The sequence below is a fragment of the Sapajus apella genome, unplaced genomic scaffold (genome assembly GCF_009761245.1).
Source record: "Sapajus apella isolate SASKATOON/1434 unplaced genomic scaffold, GSC_monkey_1.0 scaffold144, whole genome shotgun sequence".
Taxonomy (NCBI): domain Eukaryota; kingdom Metazoa; phylum Chordata; class Mammalia; order Primates; family Cebidae; genus Sapajus; species Sapajus apella.
In genome coordinates this window covers 1,304,795-1,321,811 of record NW_022437084.1, presented here as the reverse complement: position 1 = coordinate 1,321,811, position 17,017 = coordinate 1,304,795, and the positions used below count along the sequence as shown (strand labels likewise).

Genomic DNA, 17,017 nt, shown 5'->3' with positions numbered 1-17,017 from the left:
ACGGTGTAGACTATGTGGGGCCCTGCTGTCCACACAGCAACCTGGAGCTTTTAAGGAGAGCATAGATTCAATGGGACTTTCACTCTGACAGGATCCCTCAGCCTCCCTGGACAGAACAGAACCAAGTGGGTCATGGCAGTCACAGAGAAGCTAGAAAGGTGTTTCCTGGGTCCTCCAGGAGGAGGGATAGGGGCTTGAACCAGGGAGGCAGGGGTAGGGTGAGGATATGCTTTTGGATGTGTGTGGAAGGTTGAGCTCACAGGGTTTTCTAATGGATGTGGTCAGCAAGGGGAAATCAAGACCAAGGATGAGGCCCGAATATTCCCCTGAGCACCTGAAAGGAAGGAGCTGTGTCCATAGAGGACTTCAGAGGGAAGGCTTTCAGGGGCGATGGTAATTCTGAGAATCCCCCTGACATCCAAATGGGAATAGGACAGAGACAGCTAAATGCAAATGCCTGGAGTACAGGAGGGGGGTCCAGGCTGGGGATGTTTCAGTGCATAGCTGGAGTGAGGTGATCATCACATATGAGGTAAGGAAGTGATGACGACAGGTGGAAGAGGACACATACTTGTCACTGGTGCTTTTGTGACAACATATGCTATCTTCAATCTTTTTGATAATAGTCATTCTAATGGATACAATCAGATCTGTGCCACACGATCTAGGAAGGCAGATTTCCAAATCTCAAGTAAGAGATCAGCATGGCCATACTGTCTGTAACTCTTGACAAACAAGAAGGAGCAAGAGGGTTAGGAAATTTCTGAAAAACTAAATTCCAACAAGACAATTACAAACACATGTTAATGCCCAAACAAGCAGCTCACGAAAGAAAAATACAAATAGCCATAAACATGAAAAAGTAAGCCTGAACTTTTATTAGAAGGGGAACCTCAAACCCACACATGGTCAGAAGTCATTCACCTCTGCACAGGGTGGAGGAAAACTCCAAAGTCAAGTGTTAAATATACCTTAAAAATGAAGATGTGAATCTCACTGCATGTATTTAGTGAACTTTATCAGGCATAATTTACATGAAATAAAGTGTCTGTATATTACACTCATATTATCTGAAAATTTGTCTTTGGGCCACATTTATCTATGAGAAGCATATTTTTTCATTAAAGGAAATGCTAATCTCTATAATGAGTACCTTTAAAAAAATCGCTCCTGTCCACACTACACTGAGTAGCAACATTAACCAAAAAGAAGTATCTTCTGCACTGGTTCATAGAATATGTGTTCTTCTTTACGTTTTACACGAAGATGCTGCATGGTTCTTATTTTAGAGGTGTCATTGAAACTGCAAATCTGTATACTACTTATCAGGGAAAAATTCTATAGCCACATTTCTTTAAAAATACCCAATATGCTACCATGACACATGGCAAAATCATCAGTGCCCACAGCTCTAAAGCCAGACAGTGTGTGTGTGCTAAGGATGTGAGGTGATGGATGGGGAGCATCTCAAGGCTAGGGGCCAGGTCAGTGCTATCTCTTCTCTCCATTGGCACCTAGACACAGAAACTATTTATTTGGTGAATGAATGAATGGCTACCACCTTCACTGCACCTAGGGCCATTCTTCATTTATTTAGTCCCAGACACTCCCACAGACCCTACAGAATCCTATATCCTGCAGGATCAATGACCTCATGGCTCAAGATGAGGCTGTGACTGGGGCCAGGAGTGACCAGTGCCCAGGTATAAACAGTGATGCACAGAAAAACACCTCAGAGTGAGAGGGTTTTCGACATGGGTGTCCCACACTTCAGATGTCCCCAGAGGTCCTGGTCCACACTGGCATTGGAGGGAAGTCCTGAGGTGGGAGGCAGAAAGTTGTCTCTTTTCCTTCTCTGGTCACCTTTGGGCAGGTCTCTGAGGTCACTTGGCTTTGGAGTTTTCCTCCATTCTTTCTGCTTAGAGGCGGATGACCTCTGACCATCTGTGGGTTTGAGGTTCTTCTTCTGTGAACTGCCAAGATCTCGTGCTTCTCCCCACAATGTCTCTTGTGACCTGGTTCGGTCCCCACAGTCCTCTTCTCTGCTCACACAGGAAGCTCGGGAAGCCTCTGCCTCAGAGATGCTGCTGCTGCCGCTCCTGCTGCCACTACCCCTACTGTGGGTAGGTGAGTGTCCCTGGGGCTGTGAGAGGGGCTGTGGGGATGAGCCCAGCTGACCCTCATGTCTCTACAGGGGCCCTCACTGAGGATGCAGGATTCCGGCTGGAGGTGCCAGAGTCTGTGAGGGTGCAAGAGGGTCTGTGCGTCTTTGTGCATTGTTCAGTCTTCTACATACAGTATGGCTGGAAAGATTCTACTCCTGCTTATGGGTACTGGTTCCGGGAAGGGGTCAGTGTAGACCAGGACACTCCAGTGGCCACAAACAACTCAACTCAAGAAGTGTGGAAGGAGACCCAGGGCCGATTCCACCTCCTCGGTGACCCTGGGAGGAACAACTGCTCCCTGAGCATCAGAGACGCCAGGAGGAAGGACAATGGTTCATACTTCTTTCGGGTGGAGAGAGGAAGAATAAAATTTAGTTACAAATATCCCCAGCTCTCTGTGCATGTGACAGGTAAGGCATGGGCTCCAGGAGTGGCACAAGGGGAAGGTTAAGGGGGCCACGGGGAAGGGCTCAGATGGGACTTGTATCCTTGAAGGGTGTTAGGAATGAAGCATGTCGGGCTTGGGAGAGGAGCTAGACCAGAGCCTGAGCTTCCTACAGGGCTACACCTTGGAAATCCCTCCTGATCCCTCATCCCCACCTCTGTCTTCACCAGCCCTGACCCACAAGCCTGACATCCTCATTCCGGAGTTCCTGAAGTCTGGCCACCCCAGCAACCTGACCTGCTCTGTGCCCTGGGCCTGTGAGCAAGGAACACCCCCCATCTTCTCCTGGATGTCAGCTGCCACCACCTCCCTGGGCCCCAGGACTTTCCACTCCTCGGTGCTCATCATCACCCCACGGCCCCAGGACCACGGCACCAACCTCACCTGTCGGGTGATGTTCCCTGGAGCTGGTGTGGCCACAGAGAGAATCATCCAGCTCAGTGTCTCTTGTGAGTGCTGGGGCCAGGATGCCTAGGTCCCTGAGGGTGTAGTGGGGAGAGGAGGACCAGGAGATAGGAGGACCAGGACTGGGGCCATTTGGTGGCTGTGTCTTGGACGCCTTGCTGAGTAGGGGAACTAAAAGGACCCAAGCTGTCACTCGACATTTCTGTGGGTTTCTAGAGGAGTGCCTACTTTCATCTCACCCCCATCCCAACTAAATGAGAAATCCTCTCTTGCTGTACTAGATCCTAAAATGAACCCAGCGATTGAAGTCTCCCTAGAAGATGGCACAGGTAGGACAGAGCCCCTCACCGTGGCACTGAAGAGCAGGGCCTTCAGCTCAGGGCAGAGCCAGGCTCTTGCCTCATCCTGACTCACTATGGTAACCAGAGACCCCTGTTGGCCAACTCAGGGATCCTCCCTATCCTCAGCTCCCATGGACACCCGAGCACGTGTCTGCATGGGCCCACAGATTCCTCCAAACACACGTCCTGGCCCCACAATAAAGACCAAGTGACATTCACACAGCAGGACCAGCCTTTGAGCCCTTATCCTCCACCTCCTAAAAACTCCTCCAGCCTCAACTTTTAATATTTCCCAGGAGTTTAATGTACTTCTGGACAGGTAATATAATCATATGGGCAAAAATGCTAAATCCATAGCAGAGTATGTCCTCAGATGCCTGTACCTGTCCCCAGAACCAACCAGTGTCCATCCTGGCTGCTCTGAGCCTTGGTGTATTCCCTGGAAGGATCTCAGAGGTCATTTGCTATCAGCAGCACAGACTGTCCTCACTCTCCTCTTGGACTGTGTAGTGTTCATTGAAGAGTTGGATCCTAATTCTGTATATATCTTCTTGAAATGGAAAATCATGTTTCTACCAACAGAAACAATGGATTGAACAGTCTTCTATCTACTTTACAAGTCTATGTCTATGTCTGTGGGATCAGTTCTTTAAAGCAAAATAGCTGGGTCTTATGTTCTTTCTGATTTTGAGAGATATGGCCAAATTGTTCTCAATCAATAGTGGATAAGTTTACATTTCCAACGGCGTGGGGTGAAAGTCTTCTTTTCTTTCTTTCCTTTTTTTTTTTTTTTTTTTTTTTTCCCGAGAGTCTCACTCTGTCACCCAGGCTGGAGTGCAGTAGCATGGTCTCAGCTCACTGCAACCTCCACCTCATGGGTTCAAGCAATTCTCGTGCCTCAGCCTCCCAAGTAGCTGGTAGACTACAGGTGCCTGCCACCATGCCTGGCTAATTTTTTGCATTTTAGTAGAAATGGGGTTTCACCATGTTGCCCAGGCTTGTCTCCAACTCCAGAGCTCAGGCAATCTGTCTCCCTCAGCCTCCCAAAGTGCTTGGACCACAGGCTTAAGCCACCATACCCAGCCGAAAGTGTGTTTTCATCAACCCAATGTGGAATGAAACATTTTTCTTTTTCCCAGTATTAGATGAAAATTGGTATCTCCATATAATTTTTTTTCTTTATATGAACTTTTAAAATTGAGATAAAATTAAATTGAGAAATCATTAAATTTACAATTTTACTCATTTTAAATTGTATGGTAAACTGGCTTTTAGTCACATATTGCACAACCATAATCATGATCTAATCCAAGAACATTCTCTTTACTTCAAAAATCCACTCCATTCGCATTAAGCAGTCACTTCTCATTATCCCCTCCTCTGGCAAGCACTAATCTGCCTTCTGTCTCTACAGATTTGCCTGTTTCTGACATTTCATGTAAGTGGAATCACACAAAATACAGCCTCTTGTGTCTGATTTTTTTCACATAACATAATGCTGTCAAGATTCACCCCTGTACTATGCATGAGTTCTTCATTTCTTTGGAAATCTAATATCCCATTGTATGGAGACACTACGTTTTGCTCATTCACTTCTCAGTTGATGAACATTACAGCTGTTAACACTTTTTGGCTATTACTAATAATACTGCCAAGAACATTCATGTACAACTTTTTGTTGGAACCTATGTTTTTATTTTGCTTGAGCATATCCCTAGGAGTGGAATTTTTAGGTCATGTTGTAATCCTGTGTTTAACTTTTTGAGGAGATGCCAGCCTCTTATCCAGTGTCAGCACCACTTTTCACTGGCACCAGCAACATATAGAGTTGCAAATTCTCCATATTCTTTTGAACATTCTCATTTTTCTTTTTAAAAAGAACTATGGCCGGGCACGGTGGCTCAAGCCTGTAATCCCAGCACTTTGGGAGGCCGAGGTGGGTGGATCACGAGGTCAAGAGATCGAGACCATCCTGGTCAACACGGTGAAACCCCATCTCTACTAAAAATACAAAAAATCAGCTGGGCATGGTGGTGCGTGCCTGTAATCCCAGCTACTCAGGAGGCTGAGGCAGGAGAATTGCCTGAACCCAGGAGGCGGAGGTTGTGGTGAGCTGATACCATGACATTGCACTCCGGCCTGGGTAACATGAGTGAAACTCCGTCTCAACAAAAAAAAAGAACTATGGCCTTCTAGTGCATATAAATTAGTAACTCATTGTGGGTACAATATGCATTAACATACTGATGAATGGTATCGAACATATTTTCATGGACTAATTGGTATTTGTATCTTTTTTTAGAGAAGTTTTCACTCAAGCTCTTTGTCTACTTTTAAATAGATTAATTTGGGTTGTTTGTAATTTGAGTGGTTTGTAAATTACATGCTCTTTATATATGCTGGATACTACACCCTTATCAGATCCGTGCTTTACAAATGTATTTTCCCATTCTGTGGGTTGTCTATTTGCTTTCTTGATAGTGCCATTCAATGCGAAATAGTTTTTAATTTTGATAAAGTCCAAATTATGTATCATTTCTTCCTCCAACTGCTGGACAGACAGGGCACAGCTTAGGGTGAGCCCTGGGCTGATGTGGTACCACATCCAGGGATTCAGGAAGGATCTGGAGAACCAATGTCCAAGTTGTCTTGGGAGAGGAAGGACACGGATTGTGGTTTAGCAGGTGAATGGGCCTCATCCCACCTTTTTGCAGGGAAATCAGGAACCATAGCAGAGGTGGTTGTTTTGGCTGTGGGAGTAGTGGCTATGAAGATCCTGCTTCTCTGCCTCTGCCTTATCATCCTCAGGTTAGCACTACTTGAAGACCAAGGGCAGGCATGGGGAGGGCAGAGGATATGATGCTGAATCTCAGAATCTCAATCCTGGGGCTATGCAGATAGTTTAAGAGGGCCTGGGGCCAGGCAGGAGGCTGAATTGGTGGTGAGAATTTCAGATGGGCCATTTGTAGTCAGTTTGTATCTTTCCCAACTGTGGGACAAATGTCAGGATGGGGTGCTTCCTCCTGTCATGAAGGAGGTCCAGACCTGCTCTTCCTCCCTTATAATCCCTCCAGCCTCTTAACAGGGCATAGGAAGGTGAGTTGGCTGCCCTTTGCTCCCCCATGTGGCCACACTGACAGGCCCTTGTCTCTTCACTCAGTGTCAATTTCTACAAGAAGGCAGCAGTGAGGGCAGTAGAAGTCCAGGAGAATGTATACACTGTCATGGATTAATCTCTCAGGTGAGTGATGTGGACCTCTCACCCTCCAACATCCTGTTGGACACCTCCTCCACAATGGCCTCCAGGATTGTTCTGCTCATGGCCAGAATTAAGCTAACTGTCTTCCTCCTCGAACCCGCTTCTCCTGGGATCTGCATCCTGCAGATGACATAGAGGCCACATCTCTAAAGTCAGAACCAGAGTGTGGGTCTCCACCTTGACCCCCTCTCTTCTCCAGATCCCATAAATCACTAGCTCTTGTCTCCCCTTCTCCTAAGCAGGGATCATCTTTTCTCCATCTTGACCCTGGTCATTCTTGAGGCTCACCTCTTCCCTGGTCATTGAACCCTTTTCACCTCCTGCCTCCATCTCTCCCCAACACAGGCCTCCAGACTGTGCTTCCAGATGTCTCCTCATCTAGTTCGTCCATAGTCTGAACGGCCATGTTTCCTCTCCATTGCTGGAGAATGAAGTGAAATGCCACTGCCTGGACTGAAGGCCTTTCATGATCTGTCCTCTGCTGGACTCTGCTCCTCATCCCCCTTCTTGCATCACCCAAAGTTTCACCACACCCATTAGGCCAAGCCCTCTGTGACTCTGAGACTTTGCATGTATAGTTCCTTCTCCTGAAATGCCCTTCCTCCCCATTCCTGCCAATTCAGGTCTTTATCATCCTTCAGGTTGTCTTAAATGTCACCCAGATGCATGTGTAATTTTGTGTAATTCTTCTATTATATTAAGCGGAGATGTGGCATTTATTCATTCATTTACAGGTATATTCAGTAACTATACTCAATATATATAACTACTATGTGCTAGCATTTCTGAATGTGCAAGAAGTTCATCAATAGATACAGATTCAAAGATCTCTGCCATCAAGCTGTTGTTCTGAAGAGCAGAAGGATAAAAATAAAAAGAAATAAATAAAACAATATCTCCATGTTGGATGGAGATATTTGTTCAGAGAAAAATAACTCAGGGAAAGAAGCACAAAATGTATTGGGAAACAGTTTCTATATCTGACAGTGGAAAGAGGTGATGTTTAGGCAAAGACATGAAGGTGCTTAAGAGGCAGGCTCTGTTTCTGAATAAGAGAAAAGCATTCCAGGAAGAGGATAAGGGGAAGAGCAAGTACATTGCTCAGAGGCAGCAGCAGGCCTGGGTGCTATAGACAACTGGGGCCCCGTGTCTGAGAGTAGAGAAAGGCTAAGGAGGGGAATAGCAGGGAGGATGCTGCAGACTGTGTGGTGTCCTGCAGTGCATACAGGAACCTGGAGCCTTTGGGAAGAGCAGAGACACAACTGGACTCTCACTCTGACCTTGACTGCCCAGGTTAGAGCTTGCCCAAGTGGGTCATGGCAGCCACAGGGAGACTGGGAAGGCACTGTTGGGTCCTCCAGGAGGAGGGATGAGGACTGAGCCAGGGAGGCAGGGTGGGCTGAGGACATGTTTTTGGATGTGTGTGTAAGGTCAAGCTAACAGGGATCACAAGCTCACAAGCTAACAATGTGTTCAGTGAGGGGAAGGCAAGACCAAGGATGAGGCCAGAGAGGACTTTGAAAGAATGGCTTTCTTAGGGGATGATAATTCTGAGAATCCACCTGACATTGGAATGGGATTAGGAGGGAGACAGCTGGATGTAAATGTCAGGAGCTCAAGAGAGGGGTCCAGGCTGGAGATGTTACAGTGCACAGCTGGAGTAAAGCCACGACAACAAAGTAAGGAAGGGGCAATTACAGACAGAGAAGAGGACACACATTTGTCATTGATGACCTAGGCAACAGCAGGTTTTTGTTTTCTTGTTTACTAACTCTAATCATTTACTTAGATCCTCTTTGATTTTTTAAAATCATATTTTCTGCTTTATTGAAGTGTAATTGACAAATTAAAATTGTATATATTTTCAGTGTATGTGATATTTTGTGGCTGTCCACCTCTTCCCTTCATTATTATTCTCTCTTAATTGACAGACAAAACTTGTATGTATTCAAAGTATACAACATCACATTTTGAAATACTGTATGTACACATGGTAGAAGGCCAAGTCTAGCTAAATAATAGACCCATTACCTCACACACACATGAACAACTCTGCAAGTTAAACTAACACCCTGTAGTCATCTGAAGATTGTTTTGTATCTGGCAATATTTGTTTTCTTTTTATTGATTTTGTTTTGCCTTGTGATAAGAACATTTGAAATTTACTCTCTTAGCCATTTTGAAATGTATGACATAGTATTTTTAACTGTAGTCACCATGCTGTACATGAGATCACCAGAACTTATTCCTCCTGTGTAATTGAAACTTTGTTCTTCCACCAACATGTGGCCACTGTCCCGAACCCCAGATCCTGGCCACCAAGGATCCACCCTCATTTTATGACTTTGAATTTTTCAGATTCCACATAAAACTGAGATCATGCAGTAGTTGTCTTTTTGTGCCTGGTTTATTTCACATAGCCTAATGTCACCCAGGTTCATCCATTCTGCCAGGGGCAGAATTTCTTTCCTTTTAAGGCTGAATAATATTCTACTCTGTGGATACTTATGCTGATTCCATATCTTAGCTATTGTGAATAATGCTGTAATAAACATGGAAGTGCAGATATCTCATGGGGTTACTGATTTCCTTTCCTTAGGATATATACCAAAAATGGTAGTTCTATCTTTAATTTTTTTGAGGAACCTCCATACTGCTTTTCATAATGACTGTACTAATTTACATTTTCACCAATAGTGCACAATGGTTCTCTTCTCCACATCCTCACCAATACTTGTTATCTTTTGTCTTTTTTACAATGTCCATTCAAACAGGAGTGGGATGATGTTGCTTTGCCGTTTTTATAAGCATTTCCCTAATGATTAGTAATGTTGAGCACTTTTTCACATGCCTGTTGGTCGTTGTATATCTTCTTTTGAGAAATGTCTATTTCGTTCCTTAACCCTCTTTTAAAAGGGTCATTTTCTTGTTACTGAGTTTTTTCAGTTCCTTCTATAGTCTATTTGCTATAGAGGAATACCTGAGGCTGCACAATTTACAGATAAAAGGAGTTTATCTGGCTCACACTTCTGCAAGCTGTATAGTCAGCATCACACCAGAATCTGCTTTTAGTGAAGGCCTCTGGTTGCTTCCCCTCATAGAGGAAAGTTAAAGAGAGCTGGTGTGTTCAGAGATCAGTCATGGTGACAGAGAACAAGAGACAGGTTGGAGGTGCCAGTCTATTTAAACAACCAGCTCTCCCGTGGAAACTACCTGTCCCTATGACCCAATCACCTCCCATTAGGCACTACCGACAATACTGCAGATCAAATTTCAACATGAGATTTTGAAAGGTCAGATATCCAAACCCATAGCAGATATTAACCTCTTACCTGATGTATGGTTTGCAAACATTTTCTCCCATTCTCTAGGTTGGCTCTTAATTCTAGGTTGTTTCTTTGCTGTGCAAAAAGTTTTTTATTTTGATGTAATCTCATCTGCCTATTTTAGCTTTTGTTGCCTGTGTTTTTAGGGTCATATCCAAAAAAATGATTACCTTGATCAACATCATGGAACTTTTTCCTGGTGTTTTTTTCCTCCAGCAGTTTTATAGTTTCAGGTCTTATATTTAAGTCTTTGCTTTGTTTATCGTGTGAGATAACTGAATCAATTTTATTGGAGTGGTGAAAAGGATCTTAAGATTTAATTGGAAAAAGTTCAGAAAAGAATCAGAGGGAGGTGGAGGTGGGAAGAGTGAGTACAAACAGCCCTTTAAGGAGTTTTGATGCAAAGGAAAAGAGAGAAATAGGTCTGGAGAAGGAGGGCTTTTCTCAGTTCTCTGCAATCTTCCATAGGTGCTCAATGAATTCATCCCTGGAGAATAGTCTCCTATAGCCACCATGGAAAATTACTATAAACTTGATGTTTTGAAACAAAATATATTATTCTCTCACAGGGAGGTCAGCAATTTGAAATCAGTAAAGCTGGAGAGAAAACAAGGCGTTGGTTGGACTGCAACACTAAGAGACTCAAGAGAATCCATTCCTTGCTTTTTCCAGATTGTTTCAGCTCCTATCATTTCTGGACTTCTGGCAAGACCACTCCTACCTCTGCCTCTGTGCTCATATTGCCTTACCCCATTTTGTGTGTGTCATCTCTCCCTCTGCTTCTCTCTTAACAGAACACTTGCAATTAGATTAAGGGGTCAACTGCATAAGTCTCCACTGGTCAAGATCATTAACTTAATCAAATCTAAAAAGACACTTTACTTATACAGTAACATATAGACGGTTCAAGGAACTAAGACTTAGGTTTCTTTGGGGGGGGGGGATCATTTTTCAGTTCACTGAACCGAGCTGACAGGTGACCTTCTGCACCCCTAGAATGCCTCCATCTGCCCTCCAGACCATGTCTTCTCTTTATTATTATTTTCCCTGTTCTTCCTTATCCTGACACACTAGAGGATCAACTCATGTAACAAATATTTATGGGAATTGGGGGCTGCTGTACTGTAAATGACATTGTTAGGAGAGCCAAAAGATAAGTTACAGACAGGGAGAAAATATCTGAACATAGATATCTGATAAGTGACTTGTATCCAGACTATATCAAGGACTCTCAAAATAAAAATATCAGTAATCAACAACCAAAAAAGCCCAGTTTTATAAACAAACAAACAAAAAAGCAGGCACTCAAGAATAAAAACCAAACACACTACTAAAAATGAACAAAGATCCTTTGATCTTTATCTCATTAAAAATAAAAAAACTAAATTAAAAAAATAGATGAACAAAGGGTGTGAATGACATTTCTACAAAAATACAAAAATGGCTGAAAAGCACATAAAAAGATGATCAACATCACTAATTATTAGGGAAATGCAACTCAAAACCGCAACACAAAAATGTCAGTGGGGCAAAAGCTGATTATTGGAGATTTAACACCCCACAGGCAATGGATTTATAGACATTAGGGAACTTTCCTGCTATATTGACATCATCTTACACTTTCCAAGCACAGAGTCCTGAAATCAAATCTGTACTCTTTCATTTGCTAAGTGTATGATATCATGCAAGCTCCTTAACCTTCCATGTTTCCATTTTTGGCTCTGTAGAATGGGCACAAGACGTCCTATCTCACCAAGATATTGTGAGGATTAAATAAAGCTACACAGGAAAAACACCAATCCTGATGCATAGTGACAGTTTGGTGCATAATGATTCCTTCCCCCTTGAACAGAAGATGCTAGTGACATTTGGTCCACAGTTGCAGTGGTCTCATCCCTGAAACTGTATCAGCAACATGTCTGTCTCACTCGATGCTCAAAACCCCAGCAGAGATGTCTTCCTGACTTTCCCTCCAACATCATCTCTCTCTACTCCTGAATCTTTTCTTTCCATCCCCCCCTGTCTTTTTTGGGTCCTGCTACAGGAAAGCCAGATATTAGCACTTTGGGAATTTTCTAAAACTCAGGGCTGAACATAGTCAAAGTAGTTCCCTTGTTCCTCAATCCACGGAATAATTTGAAGCTTCTCAATATGAAGTTCTAAGTAAGAGATTAGCAAACCTCATTTGTAAAAGGTCAAATAGTAAATATTTTCAGCTTTGCAAGCCATAAGGTCTCTGTTGCCACTATTCAAGCCTGCAATTGTAGCACCAAAGCAGCCACAATCTGCAAATGAATTGTATGGCTGTGTTCCGGCAAAATGATATTTACTAAAACAGGCACCCCACAGGCTGTAGTGTGTGCCTGGCCTCAACTCTAGGTTCCTCTGAGTCTCACCCAGTCTCCTTCTCCACTGGCACATCCTACACTCAAGCCATTCTCTGTGGACTCCATTCTCTCCATCCCTCCTCCACGAAGGACCGTCAGTCACCATGTCATCATCAGGCTAACACCTTCTTAGTTTTCAAACTGAACTCAAAAGGATGTCTAGATAAGATGGCAGAGGGAAGCAGAAGCTCATAACCATGCTCCTAAAAAACCTAAGTGAAATAATAAAAATCATTTTAAGAAAATCAGCCCCAACTTTACCAGCAGCACCCAAACCATAATAGGATAAACACATTATGCCGTAAGTTCATGATGGCCCTTAAATAAACAGATGGAAGATTCTGGTGTTGCTTTAAAAAGGCATGATGCCAAAACCTCACTCCCTTATCTCCCAAGGGGACAGTTGAGTCACATGTCTTTCTATGATAATGGCTGGCTGGTGATAGGGATCAATCTGTCCACTGAAACATTAAAAGTTTACGGTTAGACTTCGGGTCCAGATAAGATGACATCGACCCATTTTGTCCCTGCTCCAACCCTCTAAGCAAATCCTGAAGATGGTTCAAGAGACACCAAAGGAGAACTCTGAAGAGTGATAAGAAGGTGAGCTGGTTTAAGACCCCAGGACTGGAGGAACAATGCAGAGGCCAGGTATCTTGCATCTCCCCGCACCTGAGGAAGGATACCCCAACCCACCATTTCACAGCCCCTGACCCAGTAGCAGAAGGCAGCAGCTAGGTGAACTCTTTAGGTTCATCCTTTCCTGGGTGGAAGGGGAGCCCCCTACAAACAGGAGAGACCCACATCACTGGAAAAGGGGATCAGTGTGAGCCAGAAACAAGTGGCCATGAAGCACTATCATTCTCCATCAGGGCTGAGACCCTCCTTTTCTGCCCAGAGATACTGGGACCAGTGGGCAGAACTGGAAAAAGAAATCCGGTCATAGTATCTAATATTCCTGACCCCCAGTTTATTCCTTTATCAATTGTAGTGTCTAGTCTCTCACTTTTGGAAGTGTGTGTGTGTGGAGAGAGAGAGAGACAGAGAGAGAGAGAGGGGTATAAAGCAAGATAGTTAAAGAGCAGTACAGAGATCAGTAAACAGAGGGGCTTACCAAGTACATCCTCCTTCCCTGTGGCTCAGCCAGGTGGCACGGACAGACAGACATTGTCCACAGGAAGGACACTGCTTATGAGTTAACCGGAGCAGTGGGAAAAGGGGCCAGAGCGAAGAGCCCAGCACCATCCAGTCTTGATTGTCTGCCCCACCCCTGACTCCATCCATCCCTCTCAAGCAGGCCTGGGCACTTCTCACCCCTCCACCCTCCTTGGCTAGGACTAGGATCCTAGCCTCCAGGTTCAAGTCCTTCTGTAGAGTTAGGAAGTACTTGAGTTCAAATTGTTACAACGACCGTTCCCCTGCCTGGGTTTTCCCAGGGGCCAGAGTGTCTCCTAGTGGGTGGAGCATCATCCCTGGGAGCTGTGAGGCAGAATCTTGGTCAGACTCCAGTGCAGAGGTGGCAGGAGTCCAGGGAAGGGTCTGGTGACATCCTAGGTTAATGAAACTGGTCAGAAGTAACTGAGACCCTCCAGGGTGTGCTTTCATCCTCAGATTTGGGCTTCTTACTCCCTATGGGTATTAACTAGGGATTGGTGTAGTTCTGGGAAAAGGATGGGACACATGGGTATCCCTGGTAATTAGATGGGAATAATAAAGCTGATCTTGGACATCATTGGTAAGAAAGTGTTAATCACTCAAGATTCTTAGGACATTTTGCAGCTATTACAAGACCATGGAAAACAAAGTTTCCTTGTGATGTTGTAGCTGTCTTCCCACTAGACCTGAATAACCACAAGGCTGCTACTTCTCTTTCTCCATCTGAGCAGATTTTCACTTTTTCATTCTGTGACAAGATTTTCCTCTTTCTGTGTTTTCTAGCATTTGTGTCTGAAGTCTTCTGTTCTCTCTCTCTCTGCGTGATCTCAGCCACTCCAAGGCTCTCGCCCTGATTTCTCCCCAGACACTTCCCGCAGTTTCTGTCTAGCTCAGGCTGTCCTGATCCAGAGTCATGAAGTGGCAGGAAGTCTGGACCCTGTTGATAGGGCCCTGAGACTTAGTGAGAGGAACTTCATGCCCTTCTGACATTCCCCTATGTGTGCCTCTGTTTGAGGGCTCAGAGGTGCCCGTGTGGGGGTCTGGCTTCCTCTTCACCTGTGTCCTTTCCAGGATCTACTACACCAAGTGATCACACCCTCCCCAAAGTAATCCCTTATCTGAGTTCCTCAAATCCCACAACAGGGCTCACCAGCTGGTCCTCCAGAGAACCAGCCTTTTTTTTTTTGAGACAGAGTCTTGCTGTCACCAGGCTGTCATTGGAACCTCTGCCTGCTGGGTTTAAGTGATTCTCCTGCCTCAGCCTCCGGAGTAGCTAGGACTACAGGCATGCACCACCACGCCCAGCTAATTTTTGTATTTTTGGTAGAGATGAGGTTTCACAATGTTGGCCAGGCTGGTCTTGATCTCTTGACCTCATGATCCACCCACCTTGGCCTTCTAAAGTGCTGGGATTACAGGCATGAACCACCATGTGTGACCCAGAGCCAGCCTTTTGAGGCATCTGACATCACTACTGTTTTTTTTTTTTTTACTGGCAGGGTTGGAGACCGCTAGAGAAGAAAAGTGAGAAAAATTTGATTTCCTTTCTTCCTCAGGACAGAGGAAGATCCTGGACATGGGAGCATGAAGGGAAGGTCCAGACATGGAAACTCCATGATCATTATCTCCTATACCTCTCTCTTCTCTCCTAACCCACCTCTGCACATCAGAGAAACTCTTTGCTGATTTGGCCCTGCCATTCACAGAAAAACAAAAGAACTTCTGTTTACTCCCATACCTGGCTTCCAAAACTATTCCCTATACTTGTGAGTAAGCAAAGCAGGGAGAAGGAAGATACATATATAGATATATGTGTACACACACACATACACACACACACACACACATATATTTTATAATGCTTTAGTTACTGAAATTAAAGAATTACTTTATGCAAGATTCTGCTACTTGTGTGTTTACCTTTCTGCAGATTTGGTAAGGCTGCCAATCAATACATATTTATCACCTACTGTGTACAAGGCAAGTCCATGGTACTTGTGAGAGTTAAACATCTTTGCCTTCAGGGACTCACTTTCCATAGTGGGACTTCAGTGCACTGTGAGGAAACTTATCCTCTCACCTGCTCCCTGCCTATCTCCAATCTATTCTCCACAGGGAAGGCAGAGTCAATTCTAAAAATCCACTTTTCTCCTCCTTTCAGTAGCTCCCAGTCACCGAAATGGGAACAGCAGAAATCCTTAAGATGAGTCCAGGGTGTTACATGGGCTTTCTTATTTAGCCCAGGTAGGGAGCCTGTTTCTATCGTCTAGAACAGACCACAAACCAAAAAGTAAATGCATGCACAGACACAAACCCAAATTTCTTCATTTATTCTATCAAAGGATAGTTTTCAAAAAAAGGGGTAAAACCATGACTTTCATAAAGATATAAAATTGACACGTTAAAGATTTTTATCTAACTCATTATTAATGAGGAAACCAGGAAGAGTTCAAGGAAGCACCAATTTATATGAAGTAAAGGAATGTGGAAATAGATTGTGGATGCATATAAAACCAAACCAGCTTGCTACAGGGACTCACATGAACCTCCAGCAGAAGCAGACAACATGGTTATTAGTTATCTACAAATTATAGCAGTGCAAATAGTTCATAAACAGTAAAATGCTGGATACATTATAAGTAACTTCAACAAATCAACAAGAACAAAATCCAATAATCCCTTTAAAAAGTCGGTAAAAGACATGAATAGACATTTCTCAAAAGAAGACATACGAGTGGCCAACATATAAAAAAAAGTGCAACATAACTTATCATCAGAGAAATGCAAATTAAAAACACACTGAGATACCATCTCACACCAGTCAGAATGGCTACTATCAAAAAGTCAAGAAACAACAGATATTGGCAAGGTAGTGGAGAAAAGGGAATGCTTATATGCTGTAAGGAGGAATATAAATTACTTCAGCCCCTGTGAAAAGCAGTTTGGAGATTTCTCAAAGGACTAAAAATAGAACTCCCATTCAACCCAGCAATCCCTTTACTTAGTGTATACCCAAAGGAAAGTACATAATTCCACCAAAAAGATTCCTGCACTCATATATTTATCACACCATTCGTAATAGCAAAGACATGGAATCAACCCAGGTGCCCATCCTCGTTATGGTAGGTAATGTGGATAAAGAAAATATGACAGGTACACATCATGGAATACTATGCAGCCACAGAAAAGAATAAAATCATTTCACCCAGCGACATAGATGTAGCTAGAGGTCATTACCCTAAGCAAATTAATGCAAATAGAAAACCAAATATTGCATGTTCTCATTTATAAGTGAGAGCTCAACATTGGGTATACACAGACATAAAGATGGGAAAAATAGACACTGGGGACTCCAAAAGGGGAAAGCAAGTGTTGAAAAAATTCCTGTTGGTTACTATGCTCACTATTTGGGTGACAAGATCAACAGAAGCCCAAACCTCAGTATCACATGACACACCCTTGTAACAACCCTGCACATGTACCCCCAAATCTAAAATACAATTTTTAAAAATGCTAGGTTCAGATAACGACAGA

The 17,017-nt window shown here is 43.9% G+C and overlaps 1 protein-coding gene across 3 annotated transcripts; it reads left to right on the top strand.

The window, feature by feature from the left end:
- The first annotated feature begins 1,726 nt into the window (after window positions 1-1,726).
- On the top strand, window positions 1,727-16,043 carry LOC116540792 (myeloid cell surface antigen CD33-like). 3 transcript variants are annotated; one of them, XM_032264536.1, is made up of 7 exons: window positions 1,727-2,127; window positions 2,195-2,575; window positions 2,781-3,059; window positions 3,297-3,344; window positions 6,071-6,164; window positions 6,517-6,597; window positions 14,983-16,043. In XM_032264536.1, exons 1-6 carry the CDS (start codon window positions 2,082-2,084, stop codon window positions 6,587-6,589), a joined length of 921 nt encoding a protein of 306 aa, XP_032120427.1. In that variant the 5' UTR covers window positions 1,727-2,081; the 3' UTR covers window positions 6,590-6,597; window positions 14,983-16,043. The 3 variants fall into 3 exon arrangements, with proteins under 3 accessions (XP_032120427.1, XP_032120426.1, XP_032120425.1); XM_032264535.1 differs by lacking the exon at window positions 14,983-16,043 and adding an exon at window positions 6,961-7,505; XM_032264534.1 differs by lacking the exon at window positions 14,983-16,043 and having other exon boundaries at window positions 6,517-7,505.
- The last annotated feature ends 974 nt before the right edge of the window (window positions 16,044-17,017 follow it).